The 21,979-nt window shown below is 41.9% G+C and overlaps 1 protein-coding gene and 1 long non-coding RNA gene across 2 annotated transcripts in view; one reads left to right on the plus strand and one right to left on the minus strand.

The window, feature by feature from the left end:
* Plek (pleckstrin) overlaps window positions 1-10,966 on the plus strand; it is a 28,663-nt gene extending 17,697 nt beyond the window's left edge. Inside the window, exons 5-9 of the mRNA XM_013022506.1 lie at window positions 370-554; window positions 1,973-2,077; window positions 7,276-7,359; window positions 8,156-8,225; window positions 9,862-10,966. Coding sequence (XP_012877960.1) covers window positions 370-554; window positions 1,973-2,077; window positions 7,276-7,359; window positions 8,156-8,225; window positions 9,862-9,998 — 581 coding nt within the window. The 3' untranslated portion in view covers window positions 9,999-10,966. The remainder of the gene's footprint in view (window positions 1-369; window positions 555-1,972; window positions 2,078-7,275; window positions 7,360-8,155; window positions 8,226-9,861) is intronic.
* Window positions 10,967-11,274: 308 nt separating this feature from the next.
* The window catches only part of LOC105990186, a 14,510-nt gene continuing 3,805 nt past the window's right edge, over window positions 11,275-21,979 (minus strand). The window contains exon 2 of the long non-coding RNA XR_001175298.1: window positions 11,275-12,639. This is a non-coding gene — a long non-coding RNA (uncharacterized LOC105990186). The remainder of the gene's footprint in view (window positions 12,640-21,979) is intronic.

The following is a 21,979-nucleotide window of genomic DNA, read 5'->3' on the forward strand; positions in this document are numbered from 1 at the left end:
GATACCAATTTACCACCATCTGCCTCTTTTAGAGTTCCTGAGTAAATGCCCATAGGGTACCCATTAGAGTACCCATATCTCTTAGAAGTCCAATATATGTTCCATAAGGAACTAAATATATGGGCTAGTGAAATTGATTTCTTTGATGCAAGAATGGCCTCTTAAGTAGCATGTGAATTTTTTTTAACCCTTTACCTTTTGTTTCCAAACATCCATGCCATTAACTGTTTTGTTTTTTTTTTTCCTCTTGGATTGACTGGGAAGATGAGACAAACTGCATGCTCCAATGCTCTGCAGCCAGTGTGGGGTGGTGTCCAGACTTATTCCTTGGGAAAGAGAGTGAATTTCCCCTCTTTTGGGCCCATCCAGGTAGCGGTGTCATCGACTGGCTGGTTTCCAACAAGTCAGTTCGGAATCGTCAGGAAGGCCTGATGGTTGCCTCATCGCTGCTCAGTGAAGGGTACCTGCAGCCTGCTGGCGAACTGTCTAAGAATGCAGCTGATGGAATCATTGAAAACCCCTTTCTGGACAATCCTGATGCCTTCTACTACTTTGTAAGGGAGAAAATCCACTCAGCTATTCTTCTTGTGGTGGGGGCTGCCCAGGGTAGACACTCCAATATTCTGAGAGTACAGAGCATGTCCATCCCTGCAGAGAATAGTTGGATGGGAGAGGAGGAGGTTGAGTAGAGCCCAGGCAGGGAGAAAGAGGAAATACTCTACATCTCCAAATCATGTGATGAAGCCCAAGGCCCCTGAGGCATATGCTACACCTGTACATCCCACACTTGACAGCTGTCCCTGCCACAGCGCTGCCCTGTTCTGCCTTGCCCCACTAAATTAGTTTCAAGGGAAAGACCATTTACTTCATTTAAGCTGTACTATCTTTATTCTAACTAGAATTCTAAATAGAATTCATGCATCAAATATATTGGGCTCTAGCACAGAGTGAGCGTTGGCGTTGGCAGAGAAGACTAAAGCCAGAGTGGTGAAAAGACAATAAAATTAGGCAAAAGTTCTGGCCATAGACTCACAGGTATGGCGAGCTGGTTGAATTTCTCAAAGGCAATGAAAATATGTGACTGCGGTTGTGCACACACTTCCGGGATACGATTACCATAGATTGGGAAACAGTGTTACACAATTTGGGTCTAAATTTGGGCCATGTGATAGTTTCAGCAGTAGTGGGTTTCTAGGGGGATTTGGGGGCAGTTTTGTTTCTATTTTGGGTCAGGATATAGACGTTAGGAAGCTTTTCAAGAGATACATCCTTTTTACAAAAACGAAATGAATGTCTCGGGGTTTTATTTTACTTAGAGGAAGTTCCACTGTTGCTACTCCTTTTTTTCTTTTCAGACCTCTCATTTGGCTATTTACAGCTATTTAAATGCAGGGTTCTGTTTTATAAATAGAGCAGTGAATCTCTCTCCTCTGTATGATTCATCACTTGCTTATAGCTTAGTACATCCCAACTCCCCATAGATCTCAGGGGTTGAAGTGGACAGGCGATCCTGGTCTTCTCAGAGAAGAAAGGCTGAGTGGCAAAGGCTGCAATGCAGAAAGTGTTTCATGGAGTCATATTGTGCCATTGCATGGCATCATCCTGATTTCAAGGAGGTAGCCCTGAGGTCTTGAGGAAAGAAAGACTCTGAAGGCAGAGAAATGTGCATTGTGAAGAAAATTGACGCATACTTAGACTATAGCCTGGGTATCCTACAAAATGAAAAGATTTTGATGGGATCACAGTAGGCAGACAAAAAAAAAAGAAACAGAATTTAGAAGCAGGAAAATGGAAGAGAGAAAACTAGCTCACCAAGAACAACTTTTACTTTTAAGGTTCATATCGGGATATGCGTAGTAGCCAGAAAGAAAAGGAGAAGCCTGCTTTATTGGCTGGCAGAAAGAGGGATGCTATAGGTAGCAATATTTCTGCCACTGGTAAAGTCAGCTTGCTCTCTGTGCTTTTCCCACAGCCAGACAGTGGGTTCTTCTGTGAGGAGAATTCCAGTGATGATGATGTGATTCTGAAGGAAGAATTCAGAGGGGTCATTATCAAGCAGGGATGTTTACTGAAGCAGGTGAGTGCTAATCACCATTTCCTCTTAGCCCCCTTCCCTTACCAATATCCTTTGTTTCTCTCCTAACTTACCAAATGGCAATTTATTTGGCCAATAACCAACCAGAAGTGAAACTCACAGACTGAAAGACATCAGAGCTAAGCCATGAAGATAGCACTTGGTTAAGAGGACCAAAGCAGACAGAGCAGAAACAGGAGTAGGGAAGTATCTCTTGTATCAATATCAATATCATAGGAGAAAATGATGTTTTAAGAAAGTATTGCCCTATTCACGAACAGGATGAAATAAATTAAGTAAGAGGGGGCCATCCAAAAGACAAAGAAATTTCATGGCAAAGTACTGCCCTTTTGCTTGTCTTCAACACCATTAGGAGGCAGGAACCTCTTTTACCTTTGCGATCAAAGAGGCGCCATTCCAGACTCTGGGGTAAGGACTGGTTGACAACCCAAACCAGGGCATGCCTCCATAGGAACCAAAACCCAAGCTGAAGATGTTAGACACAGTCCTAGGGGAAGTGGTGTGTAATTTTCCAGTGTTCACAGGTATGACCAGTCAGTCTGGGGGATAAGGTGTGGGGGAAAATGAAGAGCTCTAGTTGGTTCCCTGGTGCCAGGACACATGGGCAAGGGGTGAGAAATGACAAGGGCTGGCAACAGATGGGGAAGCCAGAGCAAGAAGACAGGAGAATATTCTAGGTAAGATAAGTCGCACAAAGCGTCATGGAAGCTGAGGTTGTTTCAGAGGATCGGCCTCTTTCCTTCCCAGCTGTGAAGTGCTGTGTACACTTTGTAGGTTTCATGGACTGGGATTTAACTTGCTTCTTATCTCAGTGGCCTGTGGAACTATGATCCTCCCAATCTATGCCTCCCAAGTAGCGAGGATTACAGGTGTCAGTCACTGTGCAGGGTTTAGTATCAAGTTTTAAGAGAAGAGAGTCCTAAGACAGACAGAGAAAGCTTTAGAAAGAACTCTAGTGTTTGTGACAGAGTAACCAGCTGTCTAGAGTAAAGCAAAGGCACAGGGGTCAGGGCTACCAAAAAGGTCCCCTTATACAAGGAAGGTCTATCTTCTTTCTCTTTGTTTCTGCTAAGGTTAGAGTGTAAAGACAAGAGAAACATGGGAAGGACTTACATCATCTTCTTATTACATTGATTCCTTCTATATATTGCTACCATTTCTTAAATTAGTTGGACAACTTCTAATCTTTGTGTGTGTGGGGGGTGGGGCTTGAATCTAGGGCCTCCTTCATGCTAAGCTAGTACTCTACCACAGGGCTTTATTCCTCTGCCCTAATTTTGAGAAGAGCTCTTAAAAACTGAGCTAGATTTGACTATAGCTTTGTCTGGGGAAAATACACAATAGGAGGCCTGGGATGGTGAAACCTGGATGAAGGAAGGGAACCTGAGTGTGTGTTGGAGATAAGGGGACCCGAAGCAAATGGCACTTGGTGCTTTCCTTTGCTTTCCTTCACCATAGCTGAGATAGATACCAGTTACCTTAGCCAGCCCAGGTAGTGCACATTGAATTCCCTGGAGAACGGTTAGGCAATTAGAGTCTCTGGATTTTTTTTTCTGTGTATGTGGTACTGAGGAATCGAACCCAGGGCTTCATGCATGCAAGACAAGCACTCTACCACTGAACCACCTTCCTAGCCCCTTCTCTAGTTTTTTTTTTTAAAGCTCATAAGTGATTTTCACATGCAGGCAGGCTAAGCTAAGAAGCACTGACTAAGAAGCACCTTTTTACTTAAAAGCTAATGTAGGAAATGGCGCTGTGGCTCAAGCGGTAGAGCATTTGCGTTGAGCTGAAGAGCTCAGGGACAGCACCCAAGCTCAGAGTTCAAGCCTCATGACTGACAAAAAAAAAAAGCTAATGAAATGCCTTCTTCATAAACTTTCTTTTACCTAAAGAAAACACGAACTGTGTAAATTAAGGGGTTTGGTCTTCTTTTTACATGTTCACTTTCTAGTATCATTATTATGATTATCAGTTGGTGGAGATTTGAATTCAAATTACTTGAATTCATCTTTCATGTTTCGAATCTCTTAGTTAATCACAGTTCCTGTCAGAATCACTTGAAGGAATTCAAAATTTCTCTTTAAATTTTACCTAGAGTAAATTACCCTTCTAGATTTTGCTGGGAGCCAGCCAGGGGTTACCTGTGTAGAAGAATCATGACAAAGGGCACTTGTGTCACATTCTCCATAAATGTCAAGTCGCTGTGTCCAGCAAAGAGCTGTCCCCAATTGGGCACCAGTGTCTCAAACCTGCAATCCTAGGTATTTAGGAAGCTGATATATCTGAGGATTGCAGTTTGAAGCCTGCCTGGGCAGGGAAGTACAACTGACCCCCAGAAAACTGGAAGTGGAACTGTAGCTCAAAGTGATAGATTGCTAGAGTGCTAGCCTTGAGTGAAAAGGCTCAGGCATAGTGCATAGGCCCGAAGGTCAAGCCCCATGACTGACAAAAAAAAGGAACTGTCTCCCCTCCCTTCCATTATTTCTAGTAGATTCAGAGAAACAACCCCACCTGGGAAATGAAACAAGCTGTAGAATAGCAGAACCCCGTTTTATATAATTGCTTCTGCTATACTAAAATGGCTAGTGTTTGATTCCTAAGCACAAATATTCCTTGGGGAGAAGGGCCCTGTGTTAGTTACATAAGCTTTTCTTGAGCCTGGTGCAGAGTTGAGCACTTTTCTTGGTGGATGACAGGCAGTAAACACTTGTGAAATGCATGATATTGAATCTAAGTAGATGACTTGGACAACACAGCAACGGTCCTTGGAAATCCCAGGCATGCATATATATATTTTTTCCCAAAATCCTTTAGGGAATACTCCTTGAATGAAAGGTGACCAGACACCCACTGGCGTCAAACCCTTCAGTGAGCCACACTGCAATGTCTGGCAATGCTTCTAGGGAACTCAGTAACTGCCAGAGCTGGCTGATTTTGTATCTTTCTTGTTACCTTCCTTTTCCTGCCACTCATGATCACTTGGTGGCTACCCAGCAATTGCTCAAGAGAGCATGACAGCTGTGTCTGCAAAGAGGAAAGGGTGTGGGTGGCCACCTCAGTGCTGGTAACCTTATGGGCAAGATTAGTTAAGTAGAAAAAGTAGAAAAATCCCCACTTTGAAAAGCTGCTACATTGCAAAAGGCATTTTGGAGATGATATAGCCAAGAGAAATATTTTCTGACCTTCCATGTAACTTTCTAGAGTTCTTGATTACGTCATTCAGGCAAGTAAAAACATTGTGATTTATTTATTTATTCAATTGTGTTGTTGGACCAAATGCTTGCCATTCTTAAAAGCTCTCTGGAAATTTTCTTTCCCCTGGATTGATGACCCTGTTTGCTAGAACCAGAAGTCATTCTCTCTTTTTCTCCCCCCACACATAAGAAAATGAAAAATGTCAAAAAAATCAGCTATTTTCTTTTCCAATATGTGGTGTTCTGAAAATTACACAATCGTCTTCTTTATATTGACAAGATAGAAATAATTTTATCTTCTAATCTAGTACTTTTTTGCCTTTGGAAGTTAGTTAAATGATTTGAATTATATGTGGGAAATCAAGGCTCATTATGGCACTTTAAATGCTGCTGTGAACTGAACATGGTGGCACACAATTACAATCTCAGTTCTCAGTAGGAGAGGCAGATAGGCTCCAGACCTGACCCAGATTGTATATAGTACATTTCAGGCCTGCCCAGGATTCATAGCCAGACTCTGTCTGAAAAACAAAAACAAAACAATAAATAATAAAATAAAATAAAACTTTTTTGTAAGATAGCTGAAACAATTACATAATTAGTGTCAATTACAAACAAATAGGAATCAGCTTCTTTCTGTGTGTCAGGCACTGTGCTGGGCACTGGAGAACAGAAATGTCAGACAAATCCTGCCCTTATAACCCAGACTAGTTGATGTTAATGCCTAATTCTACCAAGAAACTCCAAACCCTGTTCTATATTCATTGTGTCTGGTATAGCCAAATTCATTTCCATTTCTACTGATGATACCTAGAGTTCCTAATAATGTTATGTTCAGATTATTGCAATATCCCTAATGACATGCAAATATATATATATAAAATCTTCTACACAGCTAGAACCTTCTCCATCTTGTCACCAAATTAATTTTCCTAAAATGCCATTGTGGTCTCACTTCTTACTCAAAAGCCATCATGCATACCCCCTAGCTTTTATTTTTACTCAGGCCTATTTGCTCCCTGTTCACTCTGCATTCCAGGAAGACTGGTCTTGTTCATCACTGTCTGTTTGTGCCTGTGAATTTCCACCTTGGCCTTCCCACAGAAGTCTAGGTCCTCAGGAGGCTTTGACAACCCAAGGCTATATTACATACGACTCTACTTCCTTTGAAACCTGTTATGTATAATGACTGTTTGATTTGGGCTTTGCTATTTTGTTTTCCACATAGGCCATTAACCACATCTTATAACACTTTTCTGCTTTGTGTTGCCTAACATAACACATAGTACATAGCACTGTTTTGCTGCACTAAAAGACAAGCTTAAAAATAATTTAAAGTCATCCATATAAATTAACAACCTCCAATTTAGCACTGGGTGGCCTCACTGCTAGCTCCCTGAGAAAGATCTGGGTCAGGGTCTGGTTTTCCTGGAGTCAGTTTTTCTCTATTTGTCTTGTTTCCTTCCTTGTTCTCCTCCTCCTCCTCCTCCTCCTCCCCTCCTCCTCCTCTCCTCCTCCTCCTCTCTTCTTCTTCTTCTTCTTCTTCTTCTTCTTCTTCTTCTTCTTCTTCTTCTTCTTCTTCTTCTTCTTCTTCTTCTTCTTCTTCTTCTTCCTGTTCCTCCTTCTCCCCTTCCTCCCCTTCCTTCCTTCCTTCCTTCCCCTTCCCCCTCCTCCTTCTCCTTCTTCTCCCCTTCCCCCTCCTCCTCCTTCTCCTTCTCCTTCTTCCCTTCCCCTTCCTCCTCCTCCTTCTTCTCCCTCCTCCTCCTTCCTCCTCCTCCCTTTCTTCCATTCCTTCTCCTCCTCCTCCTCCTCCTCCTCGTCATCATCGTCATCATCATCTTCATTGTCATCGTCCTACTAGTCCTCCTCCTCATCTATTTCTCTTTTGTGGGGAAGGGTCTCTGGGAGCAGTTCATCTGGGCACAGTGTGGACAGAGTGAGGCAGGAAACTGACCATTTCTTTTTGTGTATTGCACTTGGATGCAGGGGCACAGGAGGAAAAACTGGAAGGTGAGGAAGTTCATTCTGAGAGAAGACCCAGCCTACCTGCACTATTATGACCCTGCTGGGGTAAGACTCCATGGCCCAGAAATTCATTCAAACAGCAGCTTCCACTGCAAGTCCGAGCAGGGTTTCCCAGCCCCCTCAATGGAAGCTCTGTTGAGATTTCCATTTCTTCACCTATTTGCTTCTTTTCTCTCCATCCTCCTTTCCCTTTCCCTACCCACCTCTCTCCACGCAAAGATTAAAATTCTTGGGGTTTTGAGACCATAGAAGCTCAGAGACAGAAGAAAATACCGCATTATAAAATGTATTCTGTTAACACAACACAATTTTTGGGTCTTCCCCAATCTGATATTTTCAAAAATAGTCAATCAGTCCCAATTCATGGTTTAATATTAAAAAAGCAACAATTCTATCAGATCAAGTTGGATGAGTGAATGAAATCCAGAAATTTGGGCTGATGGTTGTTGGAGGTTTATCCTCAGCAAAAGAAGTCAGCTGAGTCATGAAATCGCTCTGCCAGGGCTGGGTCCTTGCCCCCACTTGTAGTGCAGGACTCTTCACTTTGCTCCTGAGAGGCTATAATACTTTGTCTGCTCATAATACTTAGACAGTTCTTCCTCAGTAGGACATGGCATCCTCAGTCTGCCTATATCCTCTGCCACTTTGCTCCATGTTTGAGGCCCAGATTGGCTTGCTTCTTTTATGTAGTCTCCCTGGGCCCATTGTGGTGGAAGGTGGAGAATCTTCCTTTATATTTGTGCTTTTATTTTAGGAACCTCTAGGAGAAAGTCTGTGTAGCAGTGTCGCCAACAGGATGGGATACTTTGATAAAATAATAGACCACCTCTTTCTCTTTTAGGGGGAAGACCCTCTGGGAGCAGTTCACCTGAGAGGCTGTGTAGTGACATCTGTGGAGAGCAGCCCAGATGGTAAGAATGAACTTCTGTGGGAAAGGTGTGGCAATTCCCTTCCCATACCTGTGTACCCCAGGGCACCAACTAACTAACCAACCAACCAAGCAACTGATCAATTAATAAATCAGTCAGGCATAAGCACCTGTGACTTCATTGTCTGTAAACCTTGGAGGGATGGAGTTGTTCTTTTTCAATAGCTGCCTCTTCCTTTCAGGCCTTGTAGAATTGGAGTAGCTTTGCAGATGACTTGATGAATGCCCTGGGCTAAGCTGGGAGAATCCATCACTTCATTACTGGTTTTGATGAGAGCTTAGTAGCTCCTGACACCATAACATTCCTTAAAGGAGATTTCACTTATCCATTCCAGGGCAAAGAGCAAGTGCACAGTACCCTGAGTAGAAAGAATTTCTGGGTGTGGTTAGGTACTGTCAGCCCCCATGCCTCTTGGGTAGATCCTCCCTGGGAAAAAAAGGGGCCACATTAGAAGACTTCTGAGCCGTTTGGGTCACAAGCCTATGATTGACACAAGGAATAACCAGATGACTGTAGAAATGATCCTTCAGATGTGTAGACACTTGGAGCCACTGGGAAATATGGTTTTGATAGTCCACTCCTGGGTTTACTTGTGTCATTTAGGGTTTATGGGGTTATAGAGATAGGTGCAAATGTCCAGATTTTCAACAGCCCTGGGTCTGCTCACAACTTGTCTTTAGGATGATGCATTTGTATAGGAAGTGTGCTGCATTTTGATTTGGGATATTTTAAGTTTTGTCACAGCACTGGCCAATTGATTTCCCTTTTCATAGTATGGGTCAGTTTATTTCCTTTTTATTGCTCAGTAAATGTTGAATTTAGCTCTTGACAAACACCCAATTCAGACTATAGTTACAGTTTGGTGGTAAATCTCATTTTTCTTATGTGTGTAGGTGAATATATACATAAATATGATAATATACACAATATATGTTTTAAGGTCAGCCTTGGTTTATGTTATAAGCAGAAGAAAGGGATGTGTTAAAACTACTGGAAGTTACTCATTGAAACTGGGTATGGTAGTTATGGCCTATAAGATAAACACTCAGGATGCAAAGGCCAGAGGATGGAGAATTCAAGGTCAGCCTGATGTACATAGTAAAATCTTGTGTCTGAAAAGCAAATGGAGATAATAAAAATCAACAACCCCTCCAGAAGATATTAAATACAAAGGCGAGAAGCTGAATTTATTTATTATAAACTATAAAATATCTACTTGTTATAATAAACTAGGTTTAAAAATAAAACATTTCACAAAAGCTGTCTTTTGAAAAGACTTACGGAAGCCAAGAGTCATGGATAGTCTTTCTCAGGCTCTGAAGCCACTTAGAGCAGAAAGAAAACATTTCTCCTTGAATATTTTACTTATTTTTAAGAAATTAGTAAAATAAACACATATGATCATTCCATGGACCTTCCTGTATGAACATCATGTATGTATTTATACAATCAATATCCATAATTGCACAATGATTGTATGTTTGAAAACCACACCTTTTCCTGAGACATCAAGAAAAACCCACACAGTTCATGGCTTGCAGAAGCTGGATGGGCCAAGGAGGCCTGGTAGGTCACTCCTGGTGCTCTTGTCACTGCCATTTGCTTTCTTTTACCCCAGGCAAGAAGAGTGATGAGGAGAACCTTTTCGAGATCATCACAGCTGATGAAGTCCATTACTTCTTGCAAGCAGCCACCCCCAAAGAGCGCACTGAGTGGATCAAAGCCATCCAGGCAGCCTCGAGGACTGGGAAGTGAGAATACACCTGCAGGTCCTCAGCCCTTCCTGAGAAAAGTCCACAAATTCGCTCCAGTCCAGGACCTATCCCCTTCGGAGACAATTCAACTGGAAAGGGCCTAGGGGAGGGAAGTTTTTGCCCGAATTTAACTGTGTGCCACATGATATTTACCTGCACCGCCTCGCTCACAACAGCCACTCTGCCCCACCCCATGTCCCCAAGCTTTATTAACGAGCTATGTGACTTGAGTAGGCTACTTAACCTTTTCAGACTTCTGAAAGAGAACTCAGAGATCTCTGAGGTCCTCCATAGCTTAAAAACTAAAAACCAAAAAGACAAAGAACAACAAACAAGCATAAAAATGCCCTGGGTCTCTAATTGTCTTGCTGTGCCCTTCCTCAGTAAAGCTTGGGCCTTCATCTAGCTCAGAACGAGAGACAGTCCCTTCCCTTGGAACTGCTGTCAATTGTCTCCAGAGCACTCAGACAAAACCTTTTCAAGACACCTTAAACTTGCTCTTAGCCATGAGATGAAGGGATGATATGCACTCTTTTTCCTCCTACCTATCCAGACACTTTGGAGAGCAGAGGGGGCTTATGGCTTTTAGCCTTAAGCCTCCTATGACTTTTTACAGCCTTGGGATTCAATGTCTTCTAAGAAAATACTTGAGGAAGATAGGCATCAATGAGGGTCATTTTCAGGCTTGGAAGCTACCTAGACCTTTTCACTCCCTTTGAAGTTGAATCTGTGAGGAGCCTCTGTTGTTCCTTTCTGAAATATTTCTCCACCATTTAACATACTTAGGATGGGAGCAAGTTTCTCATGAGCTTTGCAGGGGGAAAAAAGACCACATGGGTTTCTGCATGCATGAAGGGCCTGGGCAGCTGCCTGTCTATGTGTCCTCCAGCTGCCCAGGCCTGCTGGGTGGATGCTGGCTTTATACCATGTCAGCAGTGAACAGCCTCAAATCTACACAACTCTGGTGGTGGCAGCTTGGGCTTTGAGGGTTTTTTGGCCTGGTTATTAGCTAGAGTAATCTGACCTAGATCAAAATGGTAACATGGGTGTAATTTTTCAACATGATAACTAGCAATTCCTATCAAAAATTCACATATTCACAGAACCAGGTATATGTGCAAAGTCACAGTTTTCAAACTCATTGATTTTACGGCCTCAGAAAGAAAAAAAATGGAGGAGAACCCATTCCTGGTTTTATTAGCTTTTGTTCTTGAGTTCCCTCAGTTCTTCTGTATTATTAATGAGCCAGTTGCTATTCTAAGTTGTTGTTGTTGTTGTTTTTTATCAATGGCCAGAGGTAAAGGAGCACCTTTTCCTTTGATTCTTTAGTTCATCATCTTCATGAAATATGCACACTAGTTTTCTACATTCAGTGTTAAAAGTATTTATTGATATGGAATCAATCTGTATTTTAAAATAAATATAACTTAGTTTTTAGTGTCTTTTTTGGTGTAATGACTCTATTTTGCCTCTCACTAATGACTTCTTTTCTACAGCTCTCTTTCATCTACTGAGTATAATAATGGTATCTTTCATCTCTCATATCATTTCAATGACTGTAATTTTCTTTAAACAGTCAATCTCTATTCTAAGGAATAATAAAAATGTACTGAAAGTCAAAACAAGGTTTAGGAAATAGGAAAATATAAGGATACCTTGTATCTTTCTCTTGTATCTGTTGTATCTTATATCTCTTGTATCTGTTTTTCTTTTGTGATTTTTTTAAAAACATATATCACCTTGATTACAGTGTTCAGATGAGGATGTTAAGGATACAGTAAACTATTTACACTGAAGGAAATAAAGATTCCTACTGACGGGCTCTAATGATTGAGCAGACTGTGTACTGGTTAACTCCATTGCAATCAAGAAGATTGTTGTCCCTGGGGATTGCATCACACAATTGTACATTTGTATCCCGAGCCTGGTGAACATCCAAGGCATCATTAAGGCTTTCTAGCTTGGACAATTGGTTGGGAAGAAGGTCTCTGATGGCAAACTGACTTTTAGACATAGATGCTTTACTTGACCTTTTTTTGGTTTAGAAATCAAACTCAGGCTCTAATAGGCATAGTTACAGGCTAATCCACAATGAGTCTGAGTCACAATGTGACAGACACGGGGATGTGGATGGAGAGACAAAACTGTCCATTCTATCTGAAGAGCATGTGAGGCTGGAAAGAGTGGTTAGCTTTTACTGAGGGCTCCAACTTAGAGTGGGAGGAAAACAGATAGTTTAATGATTGATTGTAGAGGCATCAGGGTGTAAATGTCCCCTTCCACTATGTGGCTGATAAATCAGAAAAATATTCAATCTGAAAAAAGAAATCTACCATGCTTTGGGGGCTAATACAGAAGGAGATGTGTTAGTTGAGAACTTTACACACAAGTATTACGAGTATTGAATACAGTACTGATCTGAAGAAGGTACATTTCTCTTATGGAAATCTGGAGACATACACACAGTAATGGTTAAATTCTACCACAGGAATGGCTTTCATAAGTCAAATGAGGAACTTTCTTAGTTGATGACAACAACTGCCTCTCAGTGCTGGTTGTTCATCATTAAAGCGATAAACAAGGCTCCGGTTTCATCATTTGTTTTGGATTTTGTGTGCAGCCTGATGTATACCCTCTTCCTCCTTAGGGTAAAAAGGAAATCCCGAATGTAATTGTTAAATATTTCAGGTTTATTTTGTCTTCTGCTTTAGACAAAATGTTTCAAAACTGTGTGTGGGGGTGGAGATGTGATAAAAAGTTGTAAAGGGCAGTGGAAGGAGGAAGGTATGAGGAAGTCGTTTTTTTTTTTTAAGTCAAAAGTTGCTTAAGAAAATAAACAGTGTGAAATTATCATCTTTGTTTTTGGCCCATTTTCAGAACAAAGGGAAGTGAAAATTTGGATGTCATCATTAGAGAGAAAGGGAAAGGGGTGAAGAAAGCCCAGCATTTATAAAACCATGGGTGTACTATTCTTATTCTGAGCGGTGGTGAGTTCAAAGAGAGAGCACACATAAGTGTTTGTGGGAAGGACTTGTGATATGGTGGCAGGTGCAGCGGTCCCGAAGTCTGGGATCTGGGTTCACATCCTGTTTGTGACCTCCTAAATTTGCAATGTCACTGAGTATCAGCTTCAGTCTTAGTCAGCTTTCTGTTGCTGTAACAAATGCTCGAGACAGCCAATTTATAGAGAGAAAAGGTCTATTTTGACTCACAGTTTTAGAGGTCTTAATCCATGTACATGAGCCTCTTTTAGTTTGGGGCCTAGAATGAGCTAGCACATAATAGCAAGTAGCATGTGGCAGAGAAAAATCTGTCATTGCATGGCCAAGATGTGGCAGAGAAAGGAAAAGGCAAAGACTCTTCAAGGGATGTTCTATTGACTGGAAGACTGCATTCGAACTTACCTTTTGTATTTTGTTGATTGTGGGGTTTGAACTCTGGGCCTGGGCGCTGTCCCGAGCTCTTCAGCCCAAGGGGAGCACTCTGCCACTTGAGCCACAGCGCCACTTCCTCAACCCTATCTTGTATGCTTCAGCCCAAGGGGAGCACTCTACCACTTGAGCCACAGTGTCACTTCCTCAACCCTATCTTGTATGCTTCCGTCATCTCCCAATAGAGCCACACTGGAGAACAAGACTGACACATGACAGGTCTTTGGAGAACATTCCAGACCTAAACTATAGCAGCTTCTTTGTTGCTAACATGAAAACAAGGACATTGTTATTAGGAATAAATGAAACACTACCTATGTATCATCTGGCATGGGTGTACTCAAGAAACCCTAGTTTCCTTTCCTCTGACTCCTCTGCATCAAAGGCCCTCATAGTATTCTAGGCTCCTCAGCAGTGGTTTTCAACCTTTGGTCTGGCAGAATTGGTAATTCTCACAGTGAATATGTGCCCAAGACCTAAATTCAGGGATCCTGATAGCTTAAGTATGCAGCTAGGCCTGTTTAATTTCCCTGATAACTTAAATAGATGGACAATATTTTAATTAACATTAATGTTAAAAAACCAGCAATAAATTGCTTGACTGGCCACTACTTACAACATAGACATTTATACAATCACAAAGGGCTTTTCTCAAACTGGCCTTAGCCTCCTTTTCAAAAGGGATTTCTAGCCAGGCGCCGGTGGCTCACGCCTGTAATCCTAGCTACTCAGGAGGCTGAGAGCTGAGGATTGTGGTTCAAAGCCAGCCTGGGCAAGAAAACCTGTAAGACTCTTATCTCCAATTAACCACCAGAAAACCGGAAGTGGCACTGTGGCTCAAGTGGGAGGGCACTCGCCTTGAGCTGAAGAGTGCAGGGACAGCGCCCAGGCCCAGAGTTCAAGCCCCATGACCAACCAAAAAAAAAAAAAAGGGATTTCTCCTTTGCTCCAGTCATCCTGGCCCCTGGGTGGTCTGTGGGAGGAAGATCATGCTTCTGAGCTTTGTCTCACCTCCTTGACCCTACAGCCTAGAGCTCTCTCTACTTTAGAGCTCTCTCATTCTTAGTTGTCCTTTGAGCACCAACTAAGGCCCTGCCTTCTGATCCATTCCCCTAATTATCCTCTTTACCATTTTTGCCAGTCCTGGGGTTTGAACTCGTGGCCTGGGCACTGTCCCTGAGCTGCTGCTTCTTCTTTTTTCTGTTGGTCATGGGGCTTGAACACTGGGCTTGGGCACTATCCCTCAGCTCTTCAGCTCAAAGTGAGTGCTCTACTGCTTGAGCCACAGCACCACTTCTGGTTTTCTAGTGGTTTATTGGAGATAAGAGTCTCACGGACTTTCCTGCCCAGGCTGGTTTTGAACTGTGATCCTCAGATCTCAGCCTCCTGAGTAGCTAGGATTATAGGCGAGAGTCACTAGCACCTGGCTTCCCTGAACTTCTTTTGCTCAAGGCTAGCACTCTACCACTCGAACCACCGCACCATTTCTGGCCTTTTCTGTTTATGTGGTACTGAGGAATTGAACCCAGGGCTTCATACATGCTAGGCAAGCACTCTACCACTAAGCCACATTCCCAGCCCTTCTTTACCATTTTTGTGCACTTGACATTTAGGTAAACATACAAATTAGCTGGCATCATCCACCACAATTTGTTTTAGAGTTGAGTTTGGAAAAGTGTCCATGATTCCTAACAGCTTAGTTAGTACTTGTGAATAGCAAGCACTCTATAAATAGCTGTTGAAATAAGGTCATTACTATGTACAGTAAGGAGACTTTATAATAATTATGCTAACATTATTATTATAAGTAGTTGTACAAGAAAGTATTTCAAATCAACATGTCAGCTTAGTACAATGCCATCCCTTCCATCTTTCTCCCCATTTCTTCCAAACCTACCATTCCCTCAGGCTACCTGGTTCCATTTTCACATATGTATGCTGGATATAATGATTGTATTCATCCACCCTTTCTTTCTTCATTGGTCTGCCTTTGCCTCCCCGTGACCTCACTCCCCTTACAGCCTATGTTCTAGCTTCCTAGCATTCATTTTGCTAAACTGTTAGTTGTTAAAAGAGTTACACTATTGTATGCTTCCCCTGTAATCTAGCCCACAATTGCGCCACCCTCTCTGAGACTACCATCCTCTGGACTTCTCAGCTGGGGCTCTAAGGGAGAAATAGGGGACTACACGGTTGCCATGGCGATCTCTGAGGCGCTAGGAAGACTGACAGGTCAACCGGGGGACCTGGGTACATGAGTCACCCTGTGCCAGGACTGCCCGGCTGGGGCTAAACCACAGAATCCACCCAGCGCAGCCTACAGGCTGGCCTGGGCAGAGGGTTTGGATTGGGGGTGAGGATGGGGGGCATGAATCGATTCCACCATGGCTGCAATCACGCTGGATGGAATGCTTCCTTTAGGTCCTTTATGGAAGCCATTTTTCCTCAAAGTGATCCACTTCCCGTGTAAGAGTGCCTGCCTTTGGTGGGATTCTGCCCCCTGCGCGGACACACGAACAATTCCACTGGTCCAAGAGCTTCCCCACTCCTGGCTCATCATCCAAACAACACTGTAAGACCTTAGTAATAAGCTTATAAGTCACAACAAACTATACAATACTTTAAACATATCTATGTGTGTATGTGTATGACCATGCATATGTTTTCATATATGTTTATAAGTTATAGCTAACTTTACATATGAGAGAAAAAAACATGGGCCCTTTGTCTCTCTAAGTCTGGCTTACTTCACTTAACATATTTTTTTCTAGGTCTATTTCCATGCAAATGACATAATATTTTTCTTCCTGATGGATGAGTAAAATTCCACTATATGTATATATGTATAATACACTTAAATTATATAAATAGCTATAATTATGTATAATTTATAGATATAAATTGTATTTAATATATTTATATACCTGTTTTTATGTGCAATATATCACGTTTTCTTGATCCACACATCCATTGTAGGGCATCTGGGCTGTTTTAAGGACACTTCTTATATACTGACTAGTTTGGGAGATCGCTGAAGTTTTAGAGCAAGCTCTATGTCTGCTACCTTCTGTTTAATTTCTTTGCAGATTAGAACGCAGTTAATGTTCATAACAACCAGGGGATTTGCATCATATTATTCCCATCTTGCAGATGAGGAAATTGACACCAAGAGGAAGCCCAGGGATCACGGTGTGGAGTTGTCACAATTGTGTTCTCGCCATGTTTGTCTGGTCCCACCTTCATGCCCTTACCCCTCTTGCCAAACTTCCCCTTCACACTATCAGAGCTTATTGAAGCCAACGTGTGAAGTCAGCTGGAGCTGACTACAAATGCCAAGAGCTTTGCTACACAGCATACAAGTTTCTTGTATTTAATCTGTACAACAATCATGAGAGGAAGCATTATCTCCATTTCACAAATAAAGAAAATGAAGTGAATCAAGTTAACCAAGATCCTAGGCACTAGTATACTAGTGCACTAGTTGAGGGAGATTCAAAGCTTGGTGTACCTGGCATCTGAGTCCATCCACTTCAGAACTCTGCCCTAACACAAATGTACTTGGTTCTTACCACTTTTTAATCCTTGTCAAGATGCCATGGTAACTCTGACTGTGTCCACTATTGTGTTTTATCAGCTGCAGCAACATTTCCTGATAGGTCAGAGCTAGCCTGAATACTGGGGTCAAGGCTTTGTATTTTTCTCTTAAAGAGAAACCTCTGTGGTCAGATATAGAAAGGCAAGTAGCTGGGCCCTACTGATACTGGTTTTGAGGCTTCTGGGCAGAGCATGGTGTTGAAATCATTTTCCTGAACTGATGTATATCTGTACACACGCACACACACATACATACACTCATATTCAGACATGCACATACAATTACACACACATTCAGGCGTACACATGCATGTCACACACAAATATGCTCAGACACATATACACATATGCTTGTGGACTTGTGTATATTCTTAGAACTTTTTGTGCATACTGATATGAGGTTGGAACTCAGGGTTTTGCTCTCTCAGTTGACATTTTTGCCCAACACTGGCACTCTACCATTTGAGTCACACCTCCATTTCCAGCTGATTGCTGGTTAATTGGAGCTAAGAGTCTTACAGAATTTCCTGGATTCAACAGTGATTCTCAGATCTCAGTCTCCTGAGTAGCTCAAATTACAGGCATGAGCTACCAGCACCCAGCAACTTACTTAACATTTTTAAAAATTTAAAAATTTAAATTTATTTTTATTGTGAAAATACTGTACAGAGGGATTACAATTACATGGGCAAGATAATGAGTACATTTCTTATCAAGCATTGTAGCCTCCTCCTTTGTTTCCCCTTCCCATCCCATCCTTCCCCCACCCCCTCAACCCTCCCCCCCCACCAAAATTGTAAAGTTCGTTTTCAACTACGACTTGTAAGTCTCATTGTTGCAATTTGTGGAGGGGAAGGGAAAAACAAATTGTTTACTTAACATTTTTAACACTAATTTTATTGATGAGAGAGTATATACCAAAAAAAACACTTCTGTATGATCAAAAGCCTATGTTTTGTCAACAATAAGAAAACTTAAACCATAATGAAAAAAGCAGCACTTTCCCACAGATAAATAGATGGCTAATAAATGCATAAAAATATACTCAATACCATGAGTCATCAGGGAAATTTAAATGAAGTCTATGATGAGATACTGGTGCACACTTCTACCAAAGCCCAAGTAATCAGAACTCTAAAACAACAGGATTTTTCTACACTTTAATTTTAAGATAAAGAGGCAAGTCTTAACAAAGCAAACTTATATAAGAGATGCAATGGTGGGAGCTCTTTAAGAAAACAACTTCTGTCAGGTGCTTGTGACTAAAGTCTGCAATCCAGGGTACTTAAGAGGCTAAGATCTGATAATTATGGTTCAAAGCCAGCATAGGAAGAAAAATCTGTGAGACTCTTATTGCCAATAAACTTTTAAAATGTTGGAAGTGAAACTGTGGTGGCTCAAGTAGTGGAGTACTAGCCTGGAGCAAGTTCTGAGTTCTGAGTTCAAGCTCCAGGACCAGCAACATCCCCCCCTCCAAAAAAAGACCCCAAACAAAACTAAACTAAAAGAGCTTTTTAGAAGTGTCTTGACCATACATCAACACAGGATACTCCTTTGTGCCTTCTTCCATTGTCGCCTTCTTTTCTGCAGAGTAAGAACCACCCCTAGTACAGGAACATTATCGGTCAGCAAGGAAAATCTCAGGCAGCCACACAGGGCAGGAACTTGGCCTCCCAGTAAGAAAAATTGTCAAATCCAATGCTTAATATCAGGAGTATCTGCTTAATACTAAAAAAAATGAGATATCTCACTGAACCTGAACATTGACTTGTCAAAACATCCCAGAATAGATAGATCTCTTATTCTCAAATACTGTTCACCCCCCAGAGATGAGAGACGGTGCTTTCAATCCTGCTGACTTGCCCTGACCAAGAGGATCTCAGCAAGGAAAGTTCCAGAAGCTACTCATACTGAAAAGCACTTGCATATACCCCCCAAACAAATCCTCCTTTGCACAAAGAATACTATAATAAATAAGCTATATATTTTTCTTTTTTTAAGAAATGGATTAGACACATACAATATTTATTGGAAAAGGTAGATAAAAGTAAGAAATACTCACTGGGAAGCTATCTATTTTTCAAGTGTAATAACCCAAGCTCCTCTTCCAAATAAAGTAATAAAGTAATCTAATCCGCTTAGCAGTTTTCTCGATCATGTGTGCCAACACAGGAAGCTGACCAAGCCTCCCAGGAAAATAATGCAAGTATGATGAGTCGCTGTAGAACTCATGACCAGGAAAGCAAGCTTTGCTTCATAGTTAGACAAGGGTGCCCACAGTTCCTCCTCCCAAGGTACCTCCTAAAGTTGAATAATTCTGAGAGGCTCTGGACTTCACTGCCTTTCCTATACAGGGGAGTACATATCTCATAGACTACACATAAGACCAAGTCTCTGAGTTATGCTTATGAAACTGCGATATAATGATACTAAACACCTACTGTGCACTGGTGATGAGGAGGATTAAGTAAGTGAATGCAAGTAAAATGTTCTGCACTAGCTTGGAAACTCAACGTATAGTAGTTTAAGAGATAGTAAAATTAAAACCAGGTGCTGCTAACTCATGCTTGTAATCCTAGCTTCTCAGGAACCTGGGCTCTGAGGACAGCAGTCTGAAGCTAGCCTGGACAGGAAAGTCTGTGAGACTCTTAGTGCCAAATAACCAGCAAAAATATGAAAATAGAGGTGTGGCTCAAAAGGTAGAGTGCTAGCCTTAAGCAAAAAAAAAAAAAAACAAGCTAAGGGACAGTTCTCAGAATCTCAGGTGAGATTCTTGCGTCTCTCACAAGCTGAAGCTTTAAAAAGGATCAGAGTCTACTAGAGGTGAGCAATCTCCCCCTTCCCCCGCACGAAAGTAATGTGATCTTGCAAAGCGAGTGGTCAAATGCTAGGTCTACCACCATGAGCCATTCTCTCATAGAAAGATCTACAAGGTTGAAGAACTTGACAGGGCAGTGGTAAGTGAGGAGCTGAGTCTTTGGGGAATGAGCCTGCAATGCACTGGAGTTTCCTTTCCCTCCATGCAGATGGCGTGAGGTTGCTTCCTTCCACCACAGGAGGCTTCAGAAAGACTCTGACTTTCACTCTGGAGTGAAAGTCTTCTGGAGTCTCTGCTGCCCCAGGAATGTCAGTAGATCCAGGATAGAAACAGCCTTAAGGCCAGAGGCTGTGGCTAACAGGTGTTCTGGAAGCAGAGGCAAGAGAGGTGGCTGTGCTCCTGAGTTATCAGTAGGGCAAGGATGCATGGATGTCAGTGGTGCTGGTGCCAGTTGAGAAAGGGCCAGGAGAAAAATCCTTCAAAAGAGGCCTTCCTGGAGAGCAGGGGTCTGAGCCCAACAAAAGGATGACATGGGCCTTCTGGAGCAGGAACTCAGAGTGGTGTCTCTAAACCCCCACAAAACCTACTGAGGCGAAGGTTTTAGAGGAAGCCAACACTAGGCAGGTGCCAAGGAAGTGGGGTCTTTCCTGCCCCCTTACCCATCACTCGTGTCCATCCTACCACTTTTCTGGCAGCACTGGAGGCAGCATCAACAGAGGCTCAGGGCGAGCAAGGAGAGAGGTCCTTGCCATGTCAGTTACCCTGCTACAGCAGGCTTCTGAAGACTCACAGGCCTGACTTACAGAAGCCAGCCTCCTTAATTCTACACGAGGATCACACTGTCATAGGGAATGTTGTCAAGCTGAGATGGTTTTGTGACTTGAAGTGACTGGATTTTTATGATCTGAGAGAGAAGGGAATGTATGCTGGGATGTTTCTAAAAGTCCATGGGGAAAGGTTTAGTTCCAGAGAGCTGATTTGAATGTGATACAGAAGAGGGGAAAAACAGGTTCATTCTTGGTTACCTCCTGAGAGTCTGGCTTGGTCAACATGATGGTTTCAGTGACTATTGTTAGTATTGGAAGATATTGCTCATGAAGGCAAATGTGGCAGCCCTGAGGGAGATTTGCTGTGCATTTTCAGAGGTCTGCTGTTCTTATTCTAGGACTATAACTCCCACCCTTTGGGGTGAGGCATTGTACTGTACTCAGTTTTGGATTGGGCATTTCATGGTATAAAATACTCTAGAACTCTCTTTTCCTTACCAATGACTAGATGATTATATAAAAACCCTCACAAATAGCTTTACATTTGTATATATTTATGCATATACATTATGTATTTTCAACATGTATATTAAAAACATTATTTTGATTATATTCCATTACATAAAAGGCATCATTAATGTTTCCTTTGCCTGTTTCTTCTGACCATGTAAAATGTGGATATTAGAAAATGTATAATTATAACTGTGGTTGTCAAGTTTGTGGCTTATGATTTTATTGAACTATGTGGTTCATGACAGTTATTTCACTTTCAGAGTGGCTGGGTCCCAAGGTGCAGATGATAAAAACATAAACCAGATCCACAGCCAACCACAAGAGATACAAAATGGAGCTGTTTTCTGCTACTGTAGTTTGAGATAGTTGTTACTGCATTATGAATGTCCTAGCTATTTTGTAACATTTAGCTTGGAGTAAGAAAAATAGCAGAAGTGAACTTACTGTGTTTAAAATCACCAGGAATATTTATTTTTCTTCTGTAGACTCCTCATCTCCATGCCCTACAACCAGAAATCTAGGATAGTCCTTGTCCTTACTGGACCCTAGATGAGTAGTAATTCAGAAGGAAAGGGGCACATCCAATATTACTATGTAGACTTTTCCTTTATTGGCAATGTCTTAACATGCAAGAAAGGTAATTTTCTGGTTGTTCTAACTTACAAATAAGGTAAGCTAGGACCAGAAGATAATTTTATTACTTTATATTTCTAAATATATATCTAGACAACTGTCATGAGGCTCTATTTGGGCTGAGAATAAAGATTTTTTTTTTTTTTTGTCGGTTGTGGGGCTTGAACTCTGGGCCTGGGCGCTGTCCTTCAGCTCTTCAGCTCAAGGCGAGCGCTCTACCACTTGA

This window comes from Dipodomys ordii, unplaced genomic scaffold (assembly GCF_000151885.1).
Source record: "Dipodomys ordii isolate 6190 unplaced genomic scaffold, Dord_2.0 Scaffold63, whole genome shotgun sequence".
Lineage (NCBI taxonomy): Eukaryota > Metazoa > Chordata > Mammalia > Rodentia > Heteromyidae > Dipodomys > Dipodomys ordii.